The following is a 24499-nucleotide window of genomic DNA, read 5'->3' on the forward strand; positions in this document are numbered from 1 at the left end:
GAATTATGAAATACGAAGTGATAGATAAACTATTCTAACTTACTGTTAAATTCTGCGTGTTGTGCCAAGAAATTAGAGCAAATATCAACCATTTCTGTAAAGAAAAATAAATATAGTTAGGTAGATAAAAACAATGTAAAAACATTAAATAACGTCTAGACACGTAACGAATATTCTTAATGACACGAGACACTGTCAAAATGTACGACCATATTGATTACTAGTAGGTATGTAGAACATTTACTTTCACAATAAGCCACTATCATACGATCTGTTTGTTTCAACTGTTGTAAAATTGTTTCCTTCTCTGTGTCTCAGTAATGTTAAAATTCTTCAGTTTCTTCATATTAGTCATGTCATGTGACATCGTGTAGTGCCGTGTACCTGTCATGAAGGGGGCGATGTTAGGCGGCGTGGTAGGCGCTGCGCAAGCCGCTAGATCCTTATTCAGTTGCCCGGCTAATGTGGTGTTAAATTCTGTGGCAGTAAAATCGGGAGTCTGTTTCAACCTGAAAAAATGTAATCGTGATACATGCATATAGGTATGTAATTATTTATACATATACATTTTAATAAGCTGTATTCACGCAAAAAATCAGAATACAGCCGGTGCCATGATGCATTAAAAATGAAAAATATTTATTTCGTAACTAACACTTTACAGATCTGCGCCGATGCCTCTTTTTAAGTAATAGACATACTTGTGTTAAGAAGCACCGCTCTTCCGTAATTTATCATATTTATAATATAATTTCTTGCATTATATTGCATTGCATGCATTAAATTTCAAATTTAGGTACTAAGAAGTTACGTGATCGGCGAGAGCTCGAAAAATAATAAAAACGTAATCATTATTACTAGCTAGGGTACCAGCACATTATTTTACTTGAGAGACCATTCAGAAAAAATATTTAAAACAAAATATGTCCAATTTCATAAGTTCCATTGGAATTTCGAATAGAAAGAACTATTTCATTTTAATAAAGGATAAAAATCCACATATTATTATGTAGGTATTGATACTCTTACTCGTCAGCTCCTTCCCCATAAGTTTGGTTGAATTTCCCATAAGAAAGAAGCTTATTATCTCCTTTCTTTTCCATAGAGTCCGTTAAAATATTAAACGCCTCCAGCATTTCGCCTGTTTACAGAAAAATAAATAAACGATTAAAATAATATATCGATAAAAAAACTTTGCTACTGCAATTATATTTTTATTCTATTACCTTCAAACTTCAGATAAGCAGGTGTGGCTGTAAACAAACGTATTATTTTAGATTTCTTATGACTAAATATTATGTAATGCTGAAAATCTTTAATTTAACATTATAATGACAATATAAATCGAGATTATTAATATATTGCAAAAATATACCTACGTAAATACTAATTTGTAAAACATAAAAAAATATTATCTGTTTGTTACATTTATATTTTCTAGTTAGGTACCTAATTAATTTACGAATGTACTTCTATAATTCTACTACCAGAATCTTCGTAAAAATATTCATTATTTAGTAGGTACTTACGTCCTCTTAGAAGACTGGTCTGAAAGACATAAAAACGCAATTAATAATGTATATACGTTATCATAACATTACATCACGACATTAAGAAAAGTCATTCTTCATTCTCCATTCTCGTACAAATGAACACGAATGAGAAACAATAGTATTTTAAAATATCTGGCTTTGTTTACCAAGCAGACACCAGCAGGGCCCAGATGGACTGTTGTGTATCATTTGTCACCATGTCTGTCACGTTCTGACCAGTATGTAAGTGCGAAAGTGACGCATGATATGACAAGTGACAAAACACGGCCATGATGCGGCCACTGGTTACGTTAAGATCCTACTAAATTTCAAGTAAATATCGCAGACTATACCGAATGGAAAATGAAGATTGATTTTTACTTTACTTAAATAAATATTTATCAAAGTAATTTACCTTCGTGTTCACTTGTACTCAGGAGTTTGTTGGAAAAATAAACAAACATAGTTTCATTTACTATTTTTTTTTATTTTACGTAAATAAATATTTTAGTAAGTGTCAGTGCCGAAGTTGTACGTATGTATCCTTTCGTAGTCTAATTTATTCAAGTATAATAATTATGGTTGCTTCAAGTAGGAGCGGTTGGTTCTGGTCTGTCGTTGACATGTATTTTTAGGACTGTTTCTAAGCTAGCGTTATTGGCGCACATTTTCATTTCCGTTGACATATGATGCCAAATTTCCTATTAAAATATGAAATATATTAGAAGCAGTTAAATGTATATCTGTATTTAAAAATTACATCTACTCATAGACATATAATATCCTGAAAACTTGGTTTGGGTTGGGAAAACTCTGGTTGAATAGACTCTGGGTCACAGTCATGATAAAATCAGTTCAAATCCATTAAATTGTCAAATTAGAATCGGCCTCCTCTACGAGCTACGTAGTTATGATAGTTACGTAGCATATCATCGTAGCTCGTTCGTTCGTTGCACCGATCTTTTTTAGGGTTCCGTACCAAAATAGTATTTTATACAATCGTGATATAATACAAAGCTTTTCAGTCGAGTACCATGTTTAGGCCACGAAGCTTGCTGAGTGGCCTAATAGTAAGGTACGAGAATGAAAAGCTTAATTATATCACTATTGTATACAACACTTTTTCTATGAGTCATCATCTTCATCATCAATGGACAGAAATATCATCATTCATGCAAGTTAAAATTAATGTTAATAGCGTCATTCACCGTTGTATCAACATCGAATTACCTAGCAACCAATTGTTTGTAATAACCGTCTCTGATTGGCCGATAACGCGACAGATTAAAAAAAAATGTGTTTCAGATACAGAAAAAATTGCCAGGCATCGCAAATTAGTATAGAAATTGTATGAAGTTCTATTTTTGAAATTATTATAGTTAACTAAAGTCAACTATAATGAGATTATTATAGTTGAGTCGGAACTGCCATAGAGTATCCATCACTGAAAAGTTAGCACTTATAGTTTAGTCTGTGGTATCCTAATTGACAGATTACAGTCGACGAGTAGAAAAAGGTACAAAAGGAAGGTACCTACACAAGCAAGGGTGGCTAAATTGAAAATGTAAATTTGATAGGTTTATTATAAATTAAAAAAAAGTTTTAAAGATACGTGTATCATTTTATTTTTCCTGCAATATTTACTATAATAGCCATGGTGAAAAAAAATAGTTCAGTTAAACTTCGGAGATAAGGGGGGGAGGGGCGGTATTTTTTTTACATTTTCCTGCAAAACACATTTTTTTTTTCGCAACAAAAAAATATATTAAATAGTTTTGATATGTACAGTTTAAGCTCTTTCTAACGATTTTTTTTTCCTAGCCTATAATTGTGTCCCACTTCTGGGCAAAGGCCTCCCCTTTCTTCCGCCACTCATCACGATTCTAACGATACCCCATAAATATTAATAAAAAAAATACTTTCAATTTGTAGAGGTTAACAATGATCATACCTATTCCAAATCTCATATCAATGGCATATGTAGTTCTCGAGATATTAGGAAGGAATGTGACAGACGGACAGACAGACAGACATACAGACGGACAGAGCGGCACCATAAGTGTTCCTTTTGTACCTTTTTGGTACGAAACCCTAAAAAAGATCGGTGCAACGAACGAACGAGCTACGATGATATGCTACGTAACTACCATAACCACGTAGCTCATAGAGGAGGCAGATTCTAATTTGACAATTTGATGGATTTGAACTGATTTTATCATGACTGTGACGACCCTTCACGCAACAGTGTCTTAATTACGCAAACACGCATATAACAATCGGAATCAGCGATCTTTATGGTCGTAAACTCTTAACACAACGAACCAATTATTATATGTATTTAAGTCCGCTTCATGAAAGTTGTCTGTACGTCTCCAATATCCACCTTTTGGTATTCATAGCGAATCCTGATCGTGATCATATAATCTTATTCATTTTATATTATGGTCTGCTATTACCATCAGAATAGGCTACTTGCCTCCTAGTCAAATCAGCCTCTTTTTAAGAACTGTCAAAACGAATTTCAACGTCTTGCTAATATGGAATTAATATGAAATCGAATTTAGTGACGTCACGGTAAACTCAGTTACTTTATATATTTCTACCTGACTTATTAAATAGAAATTGAATTTGAAACTAACTTCTATCCATGTTTTTCTTATATTTATCTGATCTGATACTTTATTTCGTGCATGGTATAAAATATTTTATTTTAAGTACAGTCAAGTTCCCTATTATTCATGCTTCCCATGGCAAAAAAAAAAATAGTAAGCTTTACAAAACTTACTTCGCCCATCATGTTGAGAAAATCATCAGCAAAATCGTCGCCGCCGCCGCCGCCCGAAGACCATCTGCCCGGGAACAGAATGTCTGAAACAAGTGAGTTTTATTTGTAATCGACATCGATCTTGCGACAGGGAAGGTACCTACTCAAAAATACGCGTTAATTATTGTCCTTCCAAGCTGAAGTTAGTTTAAGCTTATATGACAATATAGCTTAAGCTAATATTTCGGAAAACGTGAGCTTGTGGACCAGTTATAAATGTTTTCCCCTCTCTAGCTCGGAAACACTTGTTTTATACTTTAATGCATGCGGGTAAAAACGCATTTTATCCACTAGTGGGTAAAGTAATTTGACCTTGAATATAGTCAAATTAACTGCTTTAAAATTGATAACAGTAGGTGAATCTAGTAATGAAGATGATTTACCACCTGTGTAACTACTGGAAGCAGTGAGAAACGCATTTTTTGCGTTGTAGTTTCCTCGCTATAGTGAGGGGAAATGTTTTGTGTTACACACGGGTGCAATAGTACATTACTACAGAGGCCGGGACAAATGGGGTTGCCGGCCGAAGACATATAGACCGGATAGGTCTGAGGCGGGCAACCCCATTTCCCGCCGAGGTATGTATAGTGCTTTTCTCAAACATGGTATGAAATAAATAAAGTCTACTGAAAATAGTAACTTTGGATGGCTTTATCTCCTAAACGGTGCGTCGTAGCGCAAAAATAATCGAATTTTCGTTCCCCTTTAGTACCCCGTATACGCCTATAAAAGAACAAAAAATTAAAAAAAAATTAAAAAAAAAAACGAAAAAATTTTTTTTTGTATGAAAACGCACCCAAAATCAAATATTGTCTAGGACCCGTACCAGTTGCAGTCGGCACGTCTATAAAGCCCCTTATAGTTTTTTTTTAATTGGCTAAATACCTGGATGTTATGTCACAATTATCTGTGTTTGGAAATTAAAAAACCGGCCAAGTGCGAGTCGGGCTCGCGCACAAAGGGTTCCGTAGCAGCAAATATAATAAACCAATAACTTAACCAAAATTACAGTTAAATCAACCTATCTCAAAAACTATAAGAGATACTTTGATCAAACCAAAAATCGTTGAAAGAGTTAATTAGCATGCATCACCTCTATTTTTTTTAGAATTTTATACCCCGTAGTTATAAAAATAGAGGGGGGGGACATACTTTTTACGACTTTGAGAGCTGATATCTCAAAAACCGTTCACTTTAAGAAAAATGTTTTTTAGAAAACTTTATATCATTTTAAAAGACCTTTCCATTGATACCCCACACGGGTATGTACATCGAAAAAAAAATTTTCATCCCTCAGTTACATGTATGGGGGCCCCACCCCCAATTTTTTTTTACTATTTAGTGTCATAATTTTGTAGCGGTTCATACAACACATATTCCCATCAAATTTCATCACTGTAGTACTTATAGTTTCCGAGTAAATCGGCTGTGACAGACGGACAGACGGACAGACGGACAGACGGACAGACGGACATGACGAAACTATAAGGGTTCCGTTTTTGCCATTTTGGCTACGGAACCCTAAAAAGAAGACTTTGCCGGCCTTGGCCTGCAAGGTTTGTATGAAATTCCATTATCTATCAATTGTCCTAGCCGCACCTGCAACGTCATACTTCGCTGCCAATTATAAGGCACATAACATCAATATTTCATACCATGTTTGAGAAAATGTATTTTACTTCTCGTGCATTGAAAAACTCGCTAAGTTCAGGATTCTATTCTCGAACCACTCGCTTCGCTCGTGGTTCAACTATAGAATCCTATCACTTGCTCGTTTTTCAAATCTACACTCTGCGTTAAAATACAACTTTGCCCCCTTGTATAACAAATAACTATACTGTATTCAAGAAGAAGCGCGATTCAAAATGTAGGTAATTGATTGAATTATTCACATTTACTTTGAGATTTATCACTGTTAATTACTGGCTCAGAGATAAGTTATAGAGATACATGATAGAGTTTGTGGAGATCCTACAAATTCATTCATCCTCCTTACGTTATCCCGGCATTTGCCACGGCTCATGGGAGCCGAGATCCTACAAATTATTTCTAACAAAACAGTTATACTGATAAATTAATCGTCCACTAAACTTAATAGTGTCGGAGTCCGGCAGGGGAGTATTTTAGGACCTTTACTATTCTTTAACAGTACATTAATGATTTACCAAATGTAACGAGGTTCAAATCAACTTTTTAGTAATAAGTAACAGAAACAGCAGTTGCATTCTAGTGGTTTCTATGGGGAATGGTAACCCCTTTACCTGGCGGTTTAGCACAACTTGCGCTCTCGGACTCGTTTCCATGCATCAAGTCGCGTTAGATGTATGGACTCGCGCGCGGAACGCAAGCTATGCTGGACCACCAGGATAAGTAATGTACCTTATTTTTGCTCCGCACTGCCGGCTGGCGGTGGTGGTGGACTTGCAGCCCCTGGGGCAGGTGCTGGAGGAGGACTTCCGGTCCCTGCGTCCACGGTAGGTGGTGGGGTTGTAGTCCCGGCGGGTGCAGAGGGTGGGCTTGCGGCCCCTGCGGCCTCGGCAGGCGGGGGTGGACTCGCGGCTCCTGGGGCCGCGGCAGGTGGTGGACTCGACGCCCCCGCAGAGCCGGTCGGCTCAGCAATCGTGGTAGACGATCCCGCTCCCACAACTGAACCCGACGCGGCTGCAGAGGTCGACGGGGAGCCCACAGATCCTATCATCATGCTCCTTTCCACTTCTTTAAATGAAATACATTGGACGTAACTATCTATACGTACCGCAAAGTTTAGCAGCCGGTCCGGGAAAAGTGAGAGCATGTAGAAGCAAGTACTTAGAAATATTAGGTAGGTATTGTAGACAATTGTTCAGAAAATATATAAAACGTTGCAATTCACTTTTCTCGGACCATTAAATTTGGGACCAAATCATCAGAGTTTTTCTTATATCTGTGATGTATCGTGACGTTGTTGAACAATTGTCTCAACTTTAAGTATCTATACAACGTACCTTTTCTTATGCTCGTAACAACAATGGTTTTAGACTTCAGATTAAGAATCCCGATACATGCACTACATCTATGGGATTAAAAGTATTGTGCATATACAATACGCATACGCACCATTGAAAGACTCAATTACCTACAGTTTAAATATGTATTATCATTACTATTTTTGACTATGCGTAATATGTATACTCATACTTCAGTTTCTTCATATTCTCATTACAGATATGTACCAATTTCCGTTCTGTCTGTCTAAACTAACCTTCGTCCTCATCGTAGTCCATCATTAACATTCGATCATCAGATTCTGATAGTATCTCATCAATCCAAACCGCAATCTGCAGATATACAATGTAAGAATGTAATATTTTTATTATAACTAGGAAGATGGATAGGTACACATACAAACGCCTGTTTCCCAGAAAAGCGTTCATTACCGATTATCGGACATTTCTCATACACGCTTTCGAGTACTTCATCATCCCCGAAATTTTGCTTTTTTTAGTTAATCTCCTCTCATCCATAGATGGATGCATCGTTCATTACCTTATCGAGATGCTTTAGGGTCCTCGAGATTTTCATGTACCCACATGTTTCGCCCAAAATCACATTGGAGAGGCGCAGCATCCTGAAGGTGAGAACTATATTAAAATCAAGTATAGGACTGTTTATATTTTACGTAAATTCTTATCGGAAAAACCTGCAAGACTGAATGTTATTGCTATTATTGCTAATCCGTCTTACCATGAAGAGCAAAAAGTACCAATCGTTAACACCATTCGAATCAGAACAATCTTCTATGCGAGTGTCGCCCCCCTTTAACAGGCTGAGGCACTGGTCCCACCGCGAGCTAGCAAGCTATGAGCTATCGGCTATAAAAACTAACAAAAGATAAGCACTCCTGTGTAAATAAGAGACACGGCGAACTTTATAGTTACTAGCCCAGCGGTGAACTATCAATGTCGCCGTGTCTCTTTTATTTAGGTACACGGGAGTGCTTATCTTTAACAGCCTTTGGTACCCATCAGCCAGCGTGTACCGCCCGGGTCGTGACAGTGCACCTCCGCTGGATGCCGCGCGTGAACGCCACCGTCGAATTACACGCCCAGCAAAAGCGTGGAGAGGAGAGACACGCACACATTGGTTCTGTCTGTCTGTCTCTCTTAGCCAGTCTGCAACCTTTGAGGATCAACTGGAACAACTTTACCCATCAGTCACTGCCAGCCTGTGTGTATCGCCCGGGCCGTGACAATCTCTTCTGGATGCCACACGCGAACGCCACCGCCCGGGTTGTGACAGTGACAGCCTCCGCTGGATGCCGCGCGTGAACGCCACCGTCGAATTATACGCCCAGAAAAAGCGAGGAGAGGAGAGACATGCACACATTGGTCCGTGTACGTGTCTGTCTCTCTTAGCAAGTCTGAAGCCTGTGAGGATTAACTTGAACTTTACCCGTCAGCCAGCGTGTACCGCCCGGGCCGTGACAACCTCTGCTGGATGCCGCGCGCGAACGCCACCGTCGCATTGCGCGCCCACAAGAAGCGCTTGTCAGTTACCACAGTGTGCGTGTCCTTCTTTAACAGGCTGCAGTGAGCCCTGGCGGATCAAAAACATTACTTGAATAACCTGATTAAGTTCAAATAAGTATTATACACATTTTATTGCTAATCGACAAGCATACAAGATTAGACGAAGAACTACATTATTCATAATACATATCTACTTAATAAAATAATGGATTCAGTCGAAAGTAATGTACCTATAATATGTTGTAGTAATGTAATAATATCTTCGTACAATTTTGTACAAAACATTACACGTTATAAGAACGTAAGAACACCACATAGGGTAAATAGGTAAACTGTTTCTCAATAATCCATCTTATATTGCGAATCACACATTTTGTAGACGACGAAGACCTAACCTAACCTAACACTATTGATGTGTTTACTTACGCATTCTTCTTCTTAGCTTTGCGGCAATTGACAAAGTATTCATACGCCTGGTCGGGTTTGAACGGCTCGTCAGCGTTGAGCATGGCTCGAAACCGCTCTATCTGTTAGGATGTAACACAAATTCTTACATAAAATAAGATATAGGTAATATGGAACAGTGTGAGACAGGTAGCAGTTGGGTTGAGTAAATTGTCTGTAGAGGAGACTAATAGTATTAGCTGTATTAGTAAGTAATAGTAATAACAAAATTTTCATGACTTGAGACACTAACATTATTTAAATACCTAATAAGTATATTCAATCCGATCATTCGCGTAAGATGATCCAAGATTTCTCGATATGTTAAGCTCCAATAACGTAGTATATCTCTACGTGAAAAACCGGAAGGCACTGGATGCTTTGCTGGTACCTAATTGATGCTGGTCGCGTAAGAGTGATTAACCATCGTGAATGAATCGCGTATTGAAGACGTATCCACATCTCAAACTTACTGTCTCTGGCGGCAGTAAGTCCGCATGTTCTCGCCACAGATAGATGACGTTGCGGCGGCGCGGCTTGGCCAGTCTCTCGAGACGATCTGTCAGCACAGCACCGTGCCGGCGGAGACAACGGGCGTGCGCCTTCATGGCGCGCCGGGCTATCTTCACATCGGTCACTTTCGGTGCTCTAAAACGTTGGAAAAACATCAATAAAAGTACCATAGCGAAGTTTCTGCTAAAACTATAATCATAATACGACGGTCCCAAGTAACACTGTCGGATCTACAAAAATCGTCATTTTCATTTTATTGCATTAATGATCTTAAAACATCCAAATTTATAATATGACATTTTCAGAATTTTACATTTCTCTCTATTTTCCGAAATAATATGTCACAAGAACGTCGTATCTTACACAGCGTCTAGTTTACAATGTCGGATGTCGCGTTGTAACAATGTTAGCGGGAGCGCGGGTAGGGCGACGCGGTCGTTTGTGCCACTACCCACAATATTGTATGGATAACCGCCGACTTCGCGAGCTCACACACTCTAAACACAAACCACAACATCTAGCTGTCGTATTTCACCACTATAGAAGAAAATGCACAACACAGGTAATTTAGTCGTAAATGACACATGCGACCCATATTATTACCTATTGTCCAATAAAAAACCGGCCAAGTGCGAGTCGGACTCGCCCACCGAGGGTCCCGTACAAACTTTCTTTTAAACTACCTAGTTAAAATAATCTCACGTTTTCATATAACTCTAATGACTTGACTAGAAGACAAAAGTATAGGTACTAATGAGCATTATTGTGTATAGCGCCATCTTTTCGTGAATTCGCTAACTAATTTGCGCGACCTGTATACTATGTTGGTTTTTCAGGGATAATTCTTTATAATGTTAACCGATTTAAACAGTTTTCACTTTATTGGAAAGAAGACGGTTTACGTAACATCTCGTATTAATTTGAAGTACGATATACATTCGCAAGGGTGGGTAACATGAAAGTAAAAATATGAAAAGTTTTTTGTGAATTAAAAAAAAAGTTTCCAAGATACAAACACGATTATATTTTTTCTGTAATATTTAGCATAAAACCAATGTTTCCTAAAATTTTCATAATTTTTAGTTGGTAAACTTCGGAGATAAGGGGGGGGGAACGGTATTTTTTTTACATTTTCCTTCAAAATTCTTTTTTTTTTCCACAACAAAAAAATGATAAAAAATAGTTTATTTACGTTCAATTTGCGCTCTTTCTAACGATATCCCACTTGATCTAGTAACTTGAAATTTACAGTTTGCCCCCCATTCATTTTGGCCATTTTCTACAATTAAAATTCATAAATTAAAAAAAATTATACTTTCTATTTGTAGAGGTTTACAATGTTCATAACTATTCCAAATTTCAAGTTGATAGCATTAGTAGTTCTCGAGATATTTAGGAATGTGACAGACGGACAGACAGACGGACAGAGTCGCACCATAAGGGTTCCTGTTTGTACCTTTTTGGTACGGAACCCTAAAAAAGGCATTAGTGACACATACGACCATTTTATATGAACCATGTCCAAACAAAAAAGTAGTATGTGACACATCCGACAAAATCGTTTAATAATCTCCTGGCAAGAATGTCGGTTGTACTATTTCTGAGGTTTCCTCAAGTATTTTCTTATTTTTACTTATGCACATCTTAAGAGTATCTAAAAATAGTAACTATTCCTAAATTTTATAACTTAATATCATAATTTGACAATTTTATAGAGCAAAAACCTGTTTGCAAAACTTTGATTGGCTCTGCTGGAAAGTAGTCATTTCGCAAATCCGACAGTGTTACTTGGGACCGGCATGTGGAACCACAGTAAGTTCGCTGAGAACTTGTGACAGGACATCGGATTTTTGTCTAGTAACTAAGTAGGTGTGAGGTCAACGCTGATACCCCGGTATATCATCAGACTATAAATTGTACCTGCTGTATTATTAGGCGGGTTAGGACCAGCACAAGGGCTTTATTGGCATCGTAAAACGGATGAGGGTACTTGACTTCAATACAGTTTACATGCATGGGATATACAACAGGAGTGATAGCAGTGGTAGTTACTTTGGTCTAGCAGGTTTTGGCAGACGGAACACGGATTTGTGCTGCACGCTGATGATGCAGCCAGCGACGTTGGCCTTACCGACGGAGATCGAGTTTACTTCGGTTCAATACGGTCTAGGTGGGATGGGATGAATTACGTACACAAGGAGCTATATTAAGAGTGATAGTTAACTTACTTTGGTTTAGCAGGCTTCGGCAACGGGTGCGCCGGCGGACGGACCACGGATTTGTGCTGCACACTAATGCTGCGGCCAGCCACGATTGCCTCGGCCACCGAGGGCGGTGCGGCGCTGACATTGTAGGGCGGGTAAGGCGGGTACTTGGCTGCAATACGGAAATGAACCAGGAATCATGAGATATGTGTGACGTGATTGTTGCATTCTCACCTACTGTGCCACACAGCAAAAACGCCATAATCTACTGGAACCCGTTTATATTTTTATATGGCAACAAAGGTATGTTACGATATATTTGGCGCGCTGACACAGTAGGTATATATATATTCGATACTGACTATACCTACACATCATTGTACCTACTTAACTACTTTGTGGCTCAAAAAGATGATTCATCGATAAACGAGAATTCTAGTTAAATAAATGGATATAGTTCTGAAACGACTTAAGATGTTACTTAATTATCAGCGGGAATCCCACGCATGACTTTCACTTCATTTCGCTTGTAGCAGAGTCCGCTATCCTGAAGGTCGTATCAAAACCAGGGCACAACCAGTTGTAAAATCTGAAGTCTATACTTGAAATATGTCCGTCTATGTGATTGAAAGAGAACTACTAATTAAATCGACAAAATAATAACAAAATACTTACAACCCATATTAACGCTCCAGTAACTTGAATGTTACCTAAATTTGGAAACAGTCCTGTTACGTTTTAAACGTAACTTTAATTATTCTTAAAACAGTTGGGTAACACCGCAGCTTGCATTTTTCAGAATGACACTTGGAGAAGAATGCTGCTTTCTTATTTTTTGAAGCCATGGTTTTTCTAGCCAGCTTACATGAATATGAAAACCTTTTTGAAAAGGTAATTATACTCTGACACAGTGATCATGATGAAGGAAAAACGCGGCAAATTTAAATTTTGAGCTCTTTTCTACTAACAAGTTGGACGTGTCTGAGAAGTTATTATAGTGTTATAGCAAACCGCGCAGCCGAGACCGTTACTGTTTTTAAATTGCCCGCGAGCGCCACGTGCGGAATACTCCCGGCGCGCTATGCTTAATAACCGGGAGCCGAGTAAAAGGTTTCGTCTCGCTCTAGCGATTAGCGCGGAGCGGTCGTCCCGCTCTCGTGCCCAAAATGGCGAGTTCTGTTCTGTCTTGTGGCGCTGATGCGCCACACGAATACCACCTCGTATTCTCGACTGTATCTTGTTTTATTGTTCTGTTCTAAGTTTAAGTATAAAACTCAGTGTATGAACCTAATGTTCGTGCGAATAAACAATCTGTGTTTGTGTTAATCTTAGTTTCTTTCTAAACTACAAACCCTGAGGACAACCCTCTTTCATACCATAGATGCCTACACCGAGTGCGCCCAGGTATCAGAGGCTAACATCCTGCGCGGCCTGGCGTACCTTTTTAAAGCGGAGGCAGCAACGTGGTGGCAGGGCGTAAAGAGCAAAATATCGTCATGGAAGCAAGCACAGGATAATCTCATTAGTGCCTACGGCGACCGCCGCCCGCCTCACCGCATATACCTAGAAATATTTTCATCGCCACAGAAAACAGAGAATACTGACATATTTGTGGCACGAATCCGTGCACTGTTCGCGCGCCTTCCCGAAGGGGACATTTCCGAGAAAGCACAGATTGACATGTGCTATGGTCTCCTCAATAGCAGAATAAGGAAGAGGCTACGCAGAGAAGACATAGCCACTTTTAAAGATTTGCTCCACCGTGCACGAAGCGTAGAAGACTCGTTTGACGAGGGGGAGAAAAAGCAGGCGCCGCCGCAGTCTTCAGGCCGCGTGCCGATCGCGGGCCAACGTACTCCCCTTCCCGCTTCAGCCTCGCTGCGTGCAGGTACGCCTCACACCGGCGGCAGGCCGGCCGCGACCGCGCCGCCCCGGGCGCCGCAATCGGTCGCGCCCGCGCAACCGCCGCCGCCGACGCCGGCGCCGACAGGACCGCCGGTTGCGCAAGGGGCCGGCGCCGCAGCAGTCACCGCCGACGCGAACGCCAAGAAGCAGCGACCCGTTTGTGCGTACTGCCGTAGATTCGGACACTCCAAAGATCAGTGCCGTAAGCTTATGAACTCAGGTGAGTCCGCATCAAATAATAACACGGTGAATAGTGCAAATGTGCGTCCCAACAGTGATACAAGTGATCTTAGCTTTTATAGTGTCGAATTTAATTCGTGCAATGTCGCGTCTAAAAATAGATCACAAGATGCCTATTCTGATATTAATGACACATGCAGCAATATGAACCGTATTCCGTGCAGTAATAAGGTCGAAAATGGCCCAGTTCGAAATTGCTACAAATTCGATCGGTCGCGTAGTAATGAGATTCCTGCATGTGACACTGAAAAATGGTTGAATTGTTTTGTACCTATACCTATAGCTTCGAGACCGTTACTGTTTTTAAATTGCCCGCGCGCGCCTCGCGCGGAATACTCCCGGCGCGCTATGCACAATAACCGGGAGCCGCGTAAAAGTTTTCGTCTCGCTCTAGCGATTAGCGCGGAGCGGTCGTCCCGCTCTCGCGTCCAAGATGGCGAGTTCTGTTCGGTTTTGTCGCGCATCACGCTCACCTCGCATTCTCGATTGTACCTTGTTTTACTGTTCTGTTCTAAGATTAAGTATAAAACTCAGTGTATGAACCTAATGTTCGTGTGAATAAACAATCTGTTTGTGTTAATCTTAGTTTCTTTTAAACTACAAACCCTGAGGACAACCCTCTCTCATAGTGTATAGTTTCGTCATGTAACGATACGTTAACATTGTGTTCTAATTATTTTCAGGTTGTGGGCTATCCAGAGTTCCAGACAGACAGTTTCAGAAAAGAGAAAAAGGTGAATTGACACCACCCAAACAATTTAATTAAATTAAAAAAGAATTTTCCCGTCTGGACTTAACTCTAGAAAATGGACATTTGTTAGTCGTATAACTCGAAATCAAAAAATCCTTGTAGCTTTTCACCTATTCGCGTTTTGCCGCGATAGCGTATTTTGTTGTAGCGTGTAATATCGATAGTATATTTTGTTACTCGCATATATTTTCAATAGATTTTTACAACAGTAGCAGATTTTAATGTAGCGTTTATCACTAATAGCCTATTCAGTTAGCCGCAAATATTTTTAGTCGCATTTTACCTGGGTCTCATACTATTGTATTAATGGTTTAAAAAAAAGGCTATATCACTGGGATATAATACGTTGTCAAATGGTCATATATCAACATCAACATTTGCATTAGTAATATAATATTTTATTAGTAATATCAGTGATATGCACAACGAGGTTATATAACCAGGAGAAAACCTACAAATGCGAAATGCATTTGCAAAACAAAACTAAAGTGCTAAAAAAAAGGAAATATCACAATATCTAATAACGCATTACAAACAAATATCTATTGAGGTGAAAAGCGACTACAGTGAAAAAAGGCAGGATAATAAATATACTATGAATTTTATACACAACTAGCTTTTACCCGCGGCTTCGCCCGCGTAATAAAAGTATTCATTAAGATTTTCATTTGGATCCGTAGGGACCGTAGGTTTCTCTGTAGGTATATTTATCTGCGATTATTTCGATTGCACATAATACTTTTGCTTGCAATGATTGTAGAAATATTACACATCGACCACAGCGTAGGTAATTCTATATACGCTGGGGAAACCTTTATAAACATCCCACATAGCCCGTATTTCGACACTATGATCGGTGGGTAAAAAGTACTTTTTTCTATTATCCCTTACAATTTTTTACATTTTGCTTATCCTTATCGCAAACGTAATCTTCAAGCAAGCAAACAACGATCGTCTTAGAGCACATTGATTGTAAGAGACCGCCGACCGATTATCCGTATCCCTCTAACGATACCCATATTATCCGTATCCGTATCCGTACCCGTATCGCTATCGCTAACGCTATCGCTATCGCTATCCCTATCGATATCCTTATCGCTATCCCTATCGCTATCCCTATCGCTGTCCCTATCGCTTTCCCTATCGCTATCCCTATCGCTATCCCTATCCCTATCCCTTATCAAGATGTTTAATGATATAACACTTTAAGTTCTCGCGCTTTGTACACATATTTAAAGTCACATACAGGTCGAACGCGATTAATTTTATTAACATTATTTTTACCTTTTTTCCCAACGTTTCGGCCAGGTTGCACTGGCCGTGGTCGCGGAAGACTGACGTCCCAGCAAAAATGTCACCGGAGATGTAAACAACACAAAACTACCCGATATTAATTTATATAAATGTTCGGGGTAGACAAATAAATATAATCTACCCGCTTTTAGATAATGTTTATTTCCCACCATGTTTATTTTAAAGGTAAAAATAATGTTAATTAATCGCGTTCGACCTGTATGTGACTTTAAATATATGTTTAATGATTTCTTATCAAGTGCTAAAATATAAAGTTTCATGGTTTTATCATTTAAAATTAAGAAATCCCATACAAACTTTCAACCTCTTTTTCAACCCCTTCATCCCTTTTTTTCGAAATAAAAAGTAGCCTATGTTCTGTCTCAGGGTCTAAAGATTGTCTGTTCCAAATTTCATCAAAATTGGTTGCGTGGTTTAAGCGGGAAAGCGTAACAGACAGACAGACAGAGTTACTTTCGCATTTATAATATTAGTATGGATGGATGGATGGATATGGATGGATAGTATATAGTATATATAGTATATAGTATATATAGTATATATAGTATATAGTATAGTATAGTATAATAGTATATATAGTATATAGTATGGATGGATTGTAATTGGCGACCAAAAATCATACTACAAGAAAAAAATATTGTTCAGAAATTTTGAGATCGCGGCAAAACGCGAATAGGTGAAAAGCTACAAGGATTTTTTGATTTCGAGGTATACGACTAACAAATGAAAATGGATAAGTAAAGTTTGGACGTTATAGTCTGTTATTCGATTTCTTCAATAGAAAAAGCGGCAATAAAATGTATGCACGGAAGCTCCACGGAAGGTTATCGAAGATAAACATTTAAAAATTGCGCCGTTTTTCACGGACAAAGTTGTTTGACAGGCTATATTTTTTAAAACACTACAAAAAACAAAGACAAACATTTTATTATGCTTAAAATATTTTTATTACATTAAAATTATAAATAAGGTATATAACATTTATACATATAAAAGTAAAAAATACAACATACTTAAGTACAATCAAAAAGTATAAAAAAAATATTTCACATATCTAATTCGGGGACCCCCAAGATGCCACGATAATTTTGGTCTGGCAACACTAATACTTCAAATTGGTCGTATATTTCAATCTCCTTGCCCTTGTAGGGTATGTAGCAGGTATTGTATATGACGTGTATTTTTCCGCTGATAAGGTTGTCTTCGTGCACAGCCCTTCCGATGTAAAGGGGCTCTTGTCGGACTTCGGATCTACCGCCAACAAAAGCGTTTTGGGGTATCTTGTTTGATCCAGTTTTTATCCAAGTAGCATTGTAGCCGCAGAGTACCTGGAATGGAATAATAATTTAATAAGATATGATAGCTGCTTTATTTTATATACCCTTTTTACAGCCTGTTTTTATTTTGGGGAAATGATTTTACGCGTGCCACCCGGTCCGGGGGAACTAGGGAAAAAGAGTTGTTACAATGTTGTCACTTATCGTCTGTTTTAATTTTTACTTTTTTTTCGTTGTTGTATAAAATGATCACCTGAAAGTCATCCTTTGCATGTGCCCTACCGCCCCATGGTACAAAAGCTTTCCTTTTTGACGGTACATACGTTCCCGGACACATAGAATACTGATGCATTGCACATGCTATATACAGAGGCTCTTTCTCAAAACCCGCGATTAGAGCATCCGGTGGCAACTCATGGTCAATGAGGGTCACCCATCGTAATCCTCCACTCTGTAACTTCTTCGGTTGTAATGATTTTGATATGATAGGAGATTCTGAAATGAAGAAATACATGTATGATTTGAAATTTATTGTATTCAAATAAGAAGTCCTAACAAAGCTACCTATACATTTTTGGTTTATAGCTGATAAATATAATACAGTGTAAGTGTACTATTTATATTTAGTAGGTATTAGTAGGAATTACATGTCATAATAGTGCAAAATATAACAATAACCTTTTCTAAATATAAAAAATAAAAATACCAAAATTGAAAACAAAACCAAAATAGCAATGAAAGCTTTTGTGTCTTAGAACTTAGCAAGCCATCAACTCTTGTCACATATATTTTGTAATCATACTTTCATATCTCCACTCTGTGAAATCAGATCTCTTAACAAATTTAATATATCCAATCATTTCTTTTTCATCATTTTCATTTTTATATGTAAGGAATGGCTCCGGGTTGTCACCAAATCCCAAACAAATGTTGCTATTAAACCAAGTCAGCCAGAACTCTTGGAACTGGTCTATAAAATTAATGAATGTAGTTTCAGCTGAGGCAGTGTCCTCATATCCAGGTTCTATTGGAGCAGATAGGTATGCGAGGTGGAAGTTTATCATAAAATAAACACAGATGGAGATTCTGATGATGCACGTTATTTAATTCATTAAATAACGACAAGATCCAACAATATTAGTAACGGATGCACACAGATTACACTTATTAAATATCGGAACTATCGGAAAGATGCTTACAAGACGGTGTCATTAGAGTAAGAGAGCGAACCAGCGATCTGTCAACAAAGTGTCAAATCAAAAGCTATTCGGACTATGTATTTGACCGCTGTGATCCTACATATTAACACTTCCCCTTAGGATAACAGGCTAAACAAGAAACAAAAGCAAACTCTACATGCTCTACATGCTTAGTATAATGTATACAAACAGATTCAGTCTCTATCTCTACATGCTAGTTTAATAAAACACATACAAACATGTTTATATTTTTAAACACAATTTTTCTACAAATTTCCTATGTTTCTCAGCACTTAGAGGCTTTGTGAGCACATCGGCTATCATGTCTTCCGTTGGCATGTATTTAACAGTTAAAAACCCTTTCTGTACTAAATCTTTGACAAAGTGATAACGCAAATCAATGTGCTTGGTACGCTTATGACAAAATTCTTTAGACTCTACAATTCTATGAGCACTTTGATTGTCGTTATATAGAGTAATATTAAAATTTACATTCAAAAGCTCTGTAAGTAAGTTCTTTATGAAACAAAGTTCTTTACATACATCTCCAATAGAAAGGTATTCAGCCTCGGCCGTGCTAAGAGCAATACATCTCTGTTTTCGTGCCTGCCAGCAAATGACATTATTGCCCAGCTTAACAACGAAACCTGTGTATGACCTGCGATCGACAATATTGTTAGCAAAGTCAGCATCTGAGAAAGCAGTCAAATCTAAATTACCAGACCTATAAAAATATAGACTATAATTTATGGTCCCTGCCAAGTACCTCAGAACACGTTTAGCTGCCTGCCAATGAGACTTATCGTACGCATGACTAAATTGACTCAGCTGGCTACAAGAAAATGCAATGTCTGGTCTAGTACACACACTTAGATACATAAGACACCCTAATAGCTCTCTATATCTATAAGTATTATCATCTAGACACTCATCAGCCTTTTTTAATTTACAATTTGTAGCCATAGGCGTAGAGGCTGGTTTGCAATTTTGCATGCCAAACTTTACTAGTAATTTCTTTACATAATCAGCCTGATCAACCTTTATATAATGCTCAGTTCTGTTAATACATATATTCAAGCCTAAACAGCTGGTAAGTGTCCCCAGGTTCTTTATATTGAAATGAGTTTCAAGCAAAGATAATATTTCTTGATTATCATTAGCATTGTTACTGAAAATATAGAAATCATCAACATAAAGTGCCAAAATAGTCATAGATTTACCTGACATTTTGGTGTAAATACATGGTTCACAATCACTTTGCTTAAAACCATTTTTACATAACAAATCATGTACTGTTAAATTCCAAATCCTGCTTGCCTGCTTAAGGCCGTATATTCCCTTTAACAATAGACAAACTTTATTTTTATTACCATCATTGAAACCCGGAGGCTGCTCCATATATATGGTTTCTTGCAGCTCACCATGCAAAAATGCCGTAGTGACATCAACATGATTAATATTTAAATTCAACTCAGCTGCTAATGAAAACAACATTCTTAATGTACTATGCATAACAACAGGCGAGAAAGTATCATTGTAATCGACCCCCAAAACTTGTGTGAAACCTCTGGCAACCAATCTAGCTTTATATTTTTCAAATTTACCAGATGCATCAAATTTACGTTTAAAAACCCATTTACATTTGACTACATTTTCATTTTTAGGGCGATCAACTAATTTCCATACCTTGTTTGCAATAAGTGAGTCATATTCACTTTTCATAGCTGTCTGCCAGTGGAGACAGTCAGAGCTAGAGATGGCTTCCTCATATTTTAGAGGATCCGCATGCAACCCAGCGCCATCTTGTGTTAGGAGAGAAAAATTAAGATCATAATCTTCATACCTAGTTGGTAACTTATTACGAGTACTACGAGCCGGACGTAGTGAAGACACTGGCGACACGGGAATAGAGACATTCTCTTCCCCTGAATGTGTCACCCCCCTCGACGGTGGCGTAGCGCTTTGCGGCGGCGACTCAATGTCAGCTGACATCAAAGGCTGCCGCGGCGAGTCCTCGTCAGGAGACCCGGAGGTGTCATGTTCACTCCCAGTGCAGTAGTGCTCGTCATCTCCTGAAAACAAAGGCGTGACGGTTACATTTTGCTCACACAAAGACTGACTAGGTTTGATACTATTATTTTTTATTTGACTAGATTCAATTGATTTGTCAGATGAATTAAAATTATTGACATCAATTTCATTATCATCATTTAAAATTTCATAGTGTATAAATTGATTATTAAAATCATTAATAATAAAATTTAAATTATTCATGTCTTTGGTATAAAATTTACTCTCTATAAATGCTACATTTCTACAAATGATAACCTTTCTGGGGTCAAGTGGGTCTGCAAGCCTGTAACCTTTTGATGTTTCACTGTATCCCACAAAAATATACATTTTACATTTAGGATCTAATTTTGTCCTTTTATGTTTAGGTAATAAAGCATATGCAATGCAGCCAAAAGTATGCAAATGACGGAGGTTAGGTTTAACTCCAGTCAGCTTTTCTAATGGTGTATGGCCAGAGAGCGCTGATGTAGGCGACCTATTTTTTAGGTAGACTGCTGTCATCAGTGCCTCAGCCCAGAAACGGTTATCTAGACCAGATTCAAAAAGCATGCATCTGACTTTATCTAATAAACTACGATTTAAGCGTTCAGAAACGCCATTCTGCGGAGCAGAATATGGAACAGTAGTTTGGTGAACAATCCCATGTTTTGTGAGAAAATCAGTAAAAGCATGGCTGCAATACTCCCCACCCCCATCTGAACGTAAGGTTTTAATTGGCAGACCATATTGTTTTTCAACAAGATTTTTATAATTTATAAAAGATGTAAGTACCTCATTTTTTCTTTTGATAGCGTAGGCATGGGTCACTCTCGTACAATCGTCAGTGAATGTGACGACATAGCGAGAGCCGCCCCAACTCTCCACAGGCAGTGGTCCCAGAACATCAGAGTGGATGAGCTGCAGTGCTTGACTGGCACGGTGAGTAGTTGCCGAAGGGTATGGCAGGCCCGCCATCTTTCCTTTGAGGCAGGTAGCACAGTCCTTCAGCTCCTTCAGTCCCGCATCCTGAAAACATACACCGCATGTCATCCCATTTCTCAAAGATAACATTCCAGACGTACCTAAGTGGCCCAATTTCCTGTGCCATTCTGCAGCTGACACCTCAATCGGTTTAGCACTCTGAGCCTTTTGCCTATGCAAGAGAGAAGAAGAGTGCACCACGGGGAGATATTTAGGGGCAATCTATAAATTCCATTCTTACAATTAACTTTATAAATTGGTTTGCCAGAGATTTGTAGAGAAAGAGCATTAAAAATCAGACAACCCTCCCTTGTAAAAACTAGATTATACCCCTGGTTAACAAGACAACTCACCGAAAGCAAATTAGCAGAAAGATCCGGAACCAACAATACATTATCAAGTTTCAAAGTTTCTTCTATGTTATTGTTAAATTTAAGTTCAAGGCTTCCTGATCCAACACATTTCAATTTAGAGTTGTTCGCTATGATGACATCACTATTAATCGGCTTCATGGAAGAGACCAGGTCACTGTTTTGCACCATAGTCTGGCTGCAGCCCGAGTCAATCAGAAAGTCACTGGTAGATGCTGCGAAGGCAGAGGCAAGCAGTCCCTTAGAGGCTGCCTGATCTTCTTTCTTCTTCCTCTTCAGCTTAAAACAGAACTTCTTAAGATGTCCAATCTTGCCGCAGTAAGAACAACGTCTTGAGTTGGAAACCGGCTTAGACATGAAGGCCGCTCCATTGCTGGGACTAGTAACGGCTCTTCTAGCCTCTTCCTGCAAAAGTCTAGTCCTTACGATCTCGCTACTGAGACTGGACGTCATACTGACAGTTTCGAGATTAGTTACCAAGGTTTCATAATCTTTTGGTAGCCCGGAGAGTAGAATTTCCGCGACCTCACAGTCTTCTATTATCTTGTTTATGTCGGCGAGCTGCTGCACTAGTGACATTGTCTCCTGGGTGTATTCGGTCATCGAATTATAGGTGCTAAGCTCCATCCGGTGCAGCTTCCTTAATAACAACACTTTCCTCGCCAGACCAGAGTCTTCAAACACTTTTACTAGATTAGTCCAAGCTTCCTTACTAGTTTTGGCGTTCTGTACATACTGGTGGCAGGTCGACGCAACAGACAAACATATACGTGCAAGTGCTCGCTCGTCACGCGTGGGGTCATGGTCCTCTCCAAGGACGCATCTCCAAAGTCCCTCAATAATGAGGATATTCCTCATAACAAATTTCCACGAGTTAAAATTCTCATGACCACTAAGCTTTTCAACTTGATGACCGCCGGTGGCAGAAATCCCGTGACCACTTGAAGGCCCGGGCTGCGACGGAGGCGGCGTGGCAATCCGTACAGGTACTGCGGGAGCATCATCTCGCCTTGCAGGGCTTCTTCGTTCGTCATCAGACATATTCTGAAACACGCTTCGAATATCTTCTTAGCTGTGATGCAAATGGCGGCGTGCTAACTGGGCGGCATAACCTATTGGAGCAGATAGGTATGCGAGGTGGAAGTTTATCATAAAATAAACACAGATGGAGATTCTGATGATGCACGTTATTTAATTCATTAAATAACGACAAGATCCAACAATATTAGTAACGGATGCACACAGATTACACTTATTAAATATCGGAACTATCGGAAAGATGCTTACAAGACGGTGTCATTAGAGTAAGAGAGCGAACCAGCGATCTGTCAACAAAGTGTCAAATCAAAAGCTATTCGGACTATGTATTTGACCGCTGTGATCCTACATATTAACAGGTTCCAGGTTTCCAATTCTGGATTCTTGAGATAAAGTTATCTGTAAAATTAAGTTAAATGTACCACCTGTCTCTTGTAGCAGGTTTGCCATAAAACATAGGCACTGGGCAGCAGCAATATGGCAATCTACCTATATGATGGGTGTTAAGAAAGCTGTGGCTAGTATTTACTACAATGCCTGGGGCCTAAGACAGCATAGACAGAATTATTGCATGTGGTTTAATCACATCAAAGTAATCCTGTAGGTATTCACATAATAATTAAAAATTACATCTTACTTTAAAATGATTGCGGTGCGGAGGATTTATACCAGATAAAAAAAGGTGTGCGGGTTCTGAAGTAGACTTGACTTGAAATCTAATTGCTCCACTATTTGCTTTGCAAATCTCTATATTCTCTATGTAAGGTGCTGAAATAACAAAATAAAAAATATTGACATACAAAAGCATATAAGTAGCTCAGTATCACAAAACTATAGTAGGTACAAGAAGGTGCAAATTCATCTGTTTAAGGTTTTGGTAACATACTTATTAATTAGTAACTTTTTTTTTTTTTTTTTTTTTTTTTTTTATGGGATAGGAGGCAAACGAGCAGACAGGTACTTACAATCTAAATCCATGTCTGCTGTCCAACACTTGATTATATTTTATCAGTGACGGCTGCAGTAAGCGAACTGCATTTATTTCATATTGCTTTATCTGCACTTTGTATATTTTCCTTTTACAAAAACAAGTAGTTTATTATCTTCGTTTTTGGGACTTTCCATGGACTTTCGATTTCCCGGATTTCCCATAAAAATAAATATATTTGACGTTTTTAAGGCGTTATCTCTTATCCAGTTAAACTCTTTTAGTTTTCGATTTCATTGCGATTTCCGATTACGAGTAATCGATTGTTATCTATCTCTTTCTAGTCGGTAGCTTTACATATGACTGCTTCTCTTTCATTCCGTCATGGTTTATTCCGTGTGTTGCCAGAGTAAATAAT

At 38.6% G+C, this 24499-nt stretch overlaps 3 protein-coding genes across 12 annotated transcripts in view; all 3 read right to left on the reverse strand.

Moving 5' to 3' along the window:
* The window catches only part of LOC125225496, a 51631-nt gene extending 43956 nt beyond the window's left edge, over nt 1-7675 (reverse strand). For all 8 annotated transcript variants that reach the window (XR_007176989.1, XM_048129241.1, XM_048129240.1 and 5 more), the window contains exons 1-8: nt 7598-7675; nt 6736-7071; nt 4318-4400; nt 1530-1548; nt 1227-1253; nt 1030-1141; nt 385-509; nt 44-94 (exon numbers count right to left, since the gene is read on the reverse strand). Coding sequence is in view for 7 of the 8 variants with exons in the window: in XM_048129241.1 (XP_047985198.1) it covers nt 44-94; nt 385-509; nt 1030-1141; nt 1227-1253; nt 1530-1548; nt 4318-4329 (346 nt within the window). In the remaining variant the exon portion in view is untranslated. The remainder of the gene's footprint in view (nt 1-43; nt 95-384; nt 510-1029; nt 1142-1226; nt 1254-1529; nt 1549-4317; nt 4401-6735; nt 7072-7597) is intronic.
* Nucleotides 6448-12786, reverse strand: LOC125225243. The gene is made up of 9 exons (XM_048128850.1): nt 12701-12786; nt 12050-12197; nt 9782-9956; nt 9291-9391; nt 8788-8931; nt 7882-7963; nt 7598-7673; nt 6736-6967; nt 6448-6496 (listed from the first exon to the last, which is right to left on the reverse strand). Exons 1-9 carry the CDS (start codon nt 12705-12707, stop codon nt 6448-6450), a joined length of 1014 nt encoding a protein of 337 aa, XP_047984807.1. The 5' UTR covers nt 12708-12786.
* A 4439-nt stretch (nt 12787-17225) lies between these two features.
* Nucleotides 17226-24418, reverse strand: LOC125225371. Of its 3 annotated transcripts, none has more exons than XM_048129053.1 (3): nt 24119-24358; nt 17766-18007; nt 17226-17563 (listed from the first exon to the last, which is right to left on the reverse strand). In XM_048129053.1, exons 2-3 carry the CDS (start codon nt 17862-17864, stop codon nt 17282-17284), a joined length of 381 nt encoding a protein of 126 aa, XP_047985010.1. In that variant the 5' UTR covers nt 17865-18007; nt 24119-24358; the 3' UTR covers nt 17226-17281. The 3 variants fall into 3 exon arrangements, with proteins under 3 accessions (XP_047985010.1, XP_047985009.1, XP_047985011.1); XM_048129052.1 differs by lacking the exon at nt 24119-24358 and adding an exon at nt 23791-23921; XM_048129054.1 differs by lacking the exons at nt 17226-17563; nt 17766-18007 and adding exons at nt 23284-23552; nt 23791-23921 and having other exon boundaries at nt 24119-24418.
* Between the last annotated feature and the right edge of the window lie 81 nt (nt 24419-24499).

The sequence above is a fragment of the Leguminivora glycinivorella genome, chromosome 4, assembly GCF_023078275.1.
Source record: "Leguminivora glycinivorella isolate SPB_JAAS2020 chromosome 4, LegGlyc_1.1, whole genome shotgun sequence".
Classification (NCBI taxonomy): Eukaryota; Metazoa; Arthropoda; class Insecta; order Lepidoptera; family Tortricidae; genus Leguminivora; species Leguminivora glycinivorella.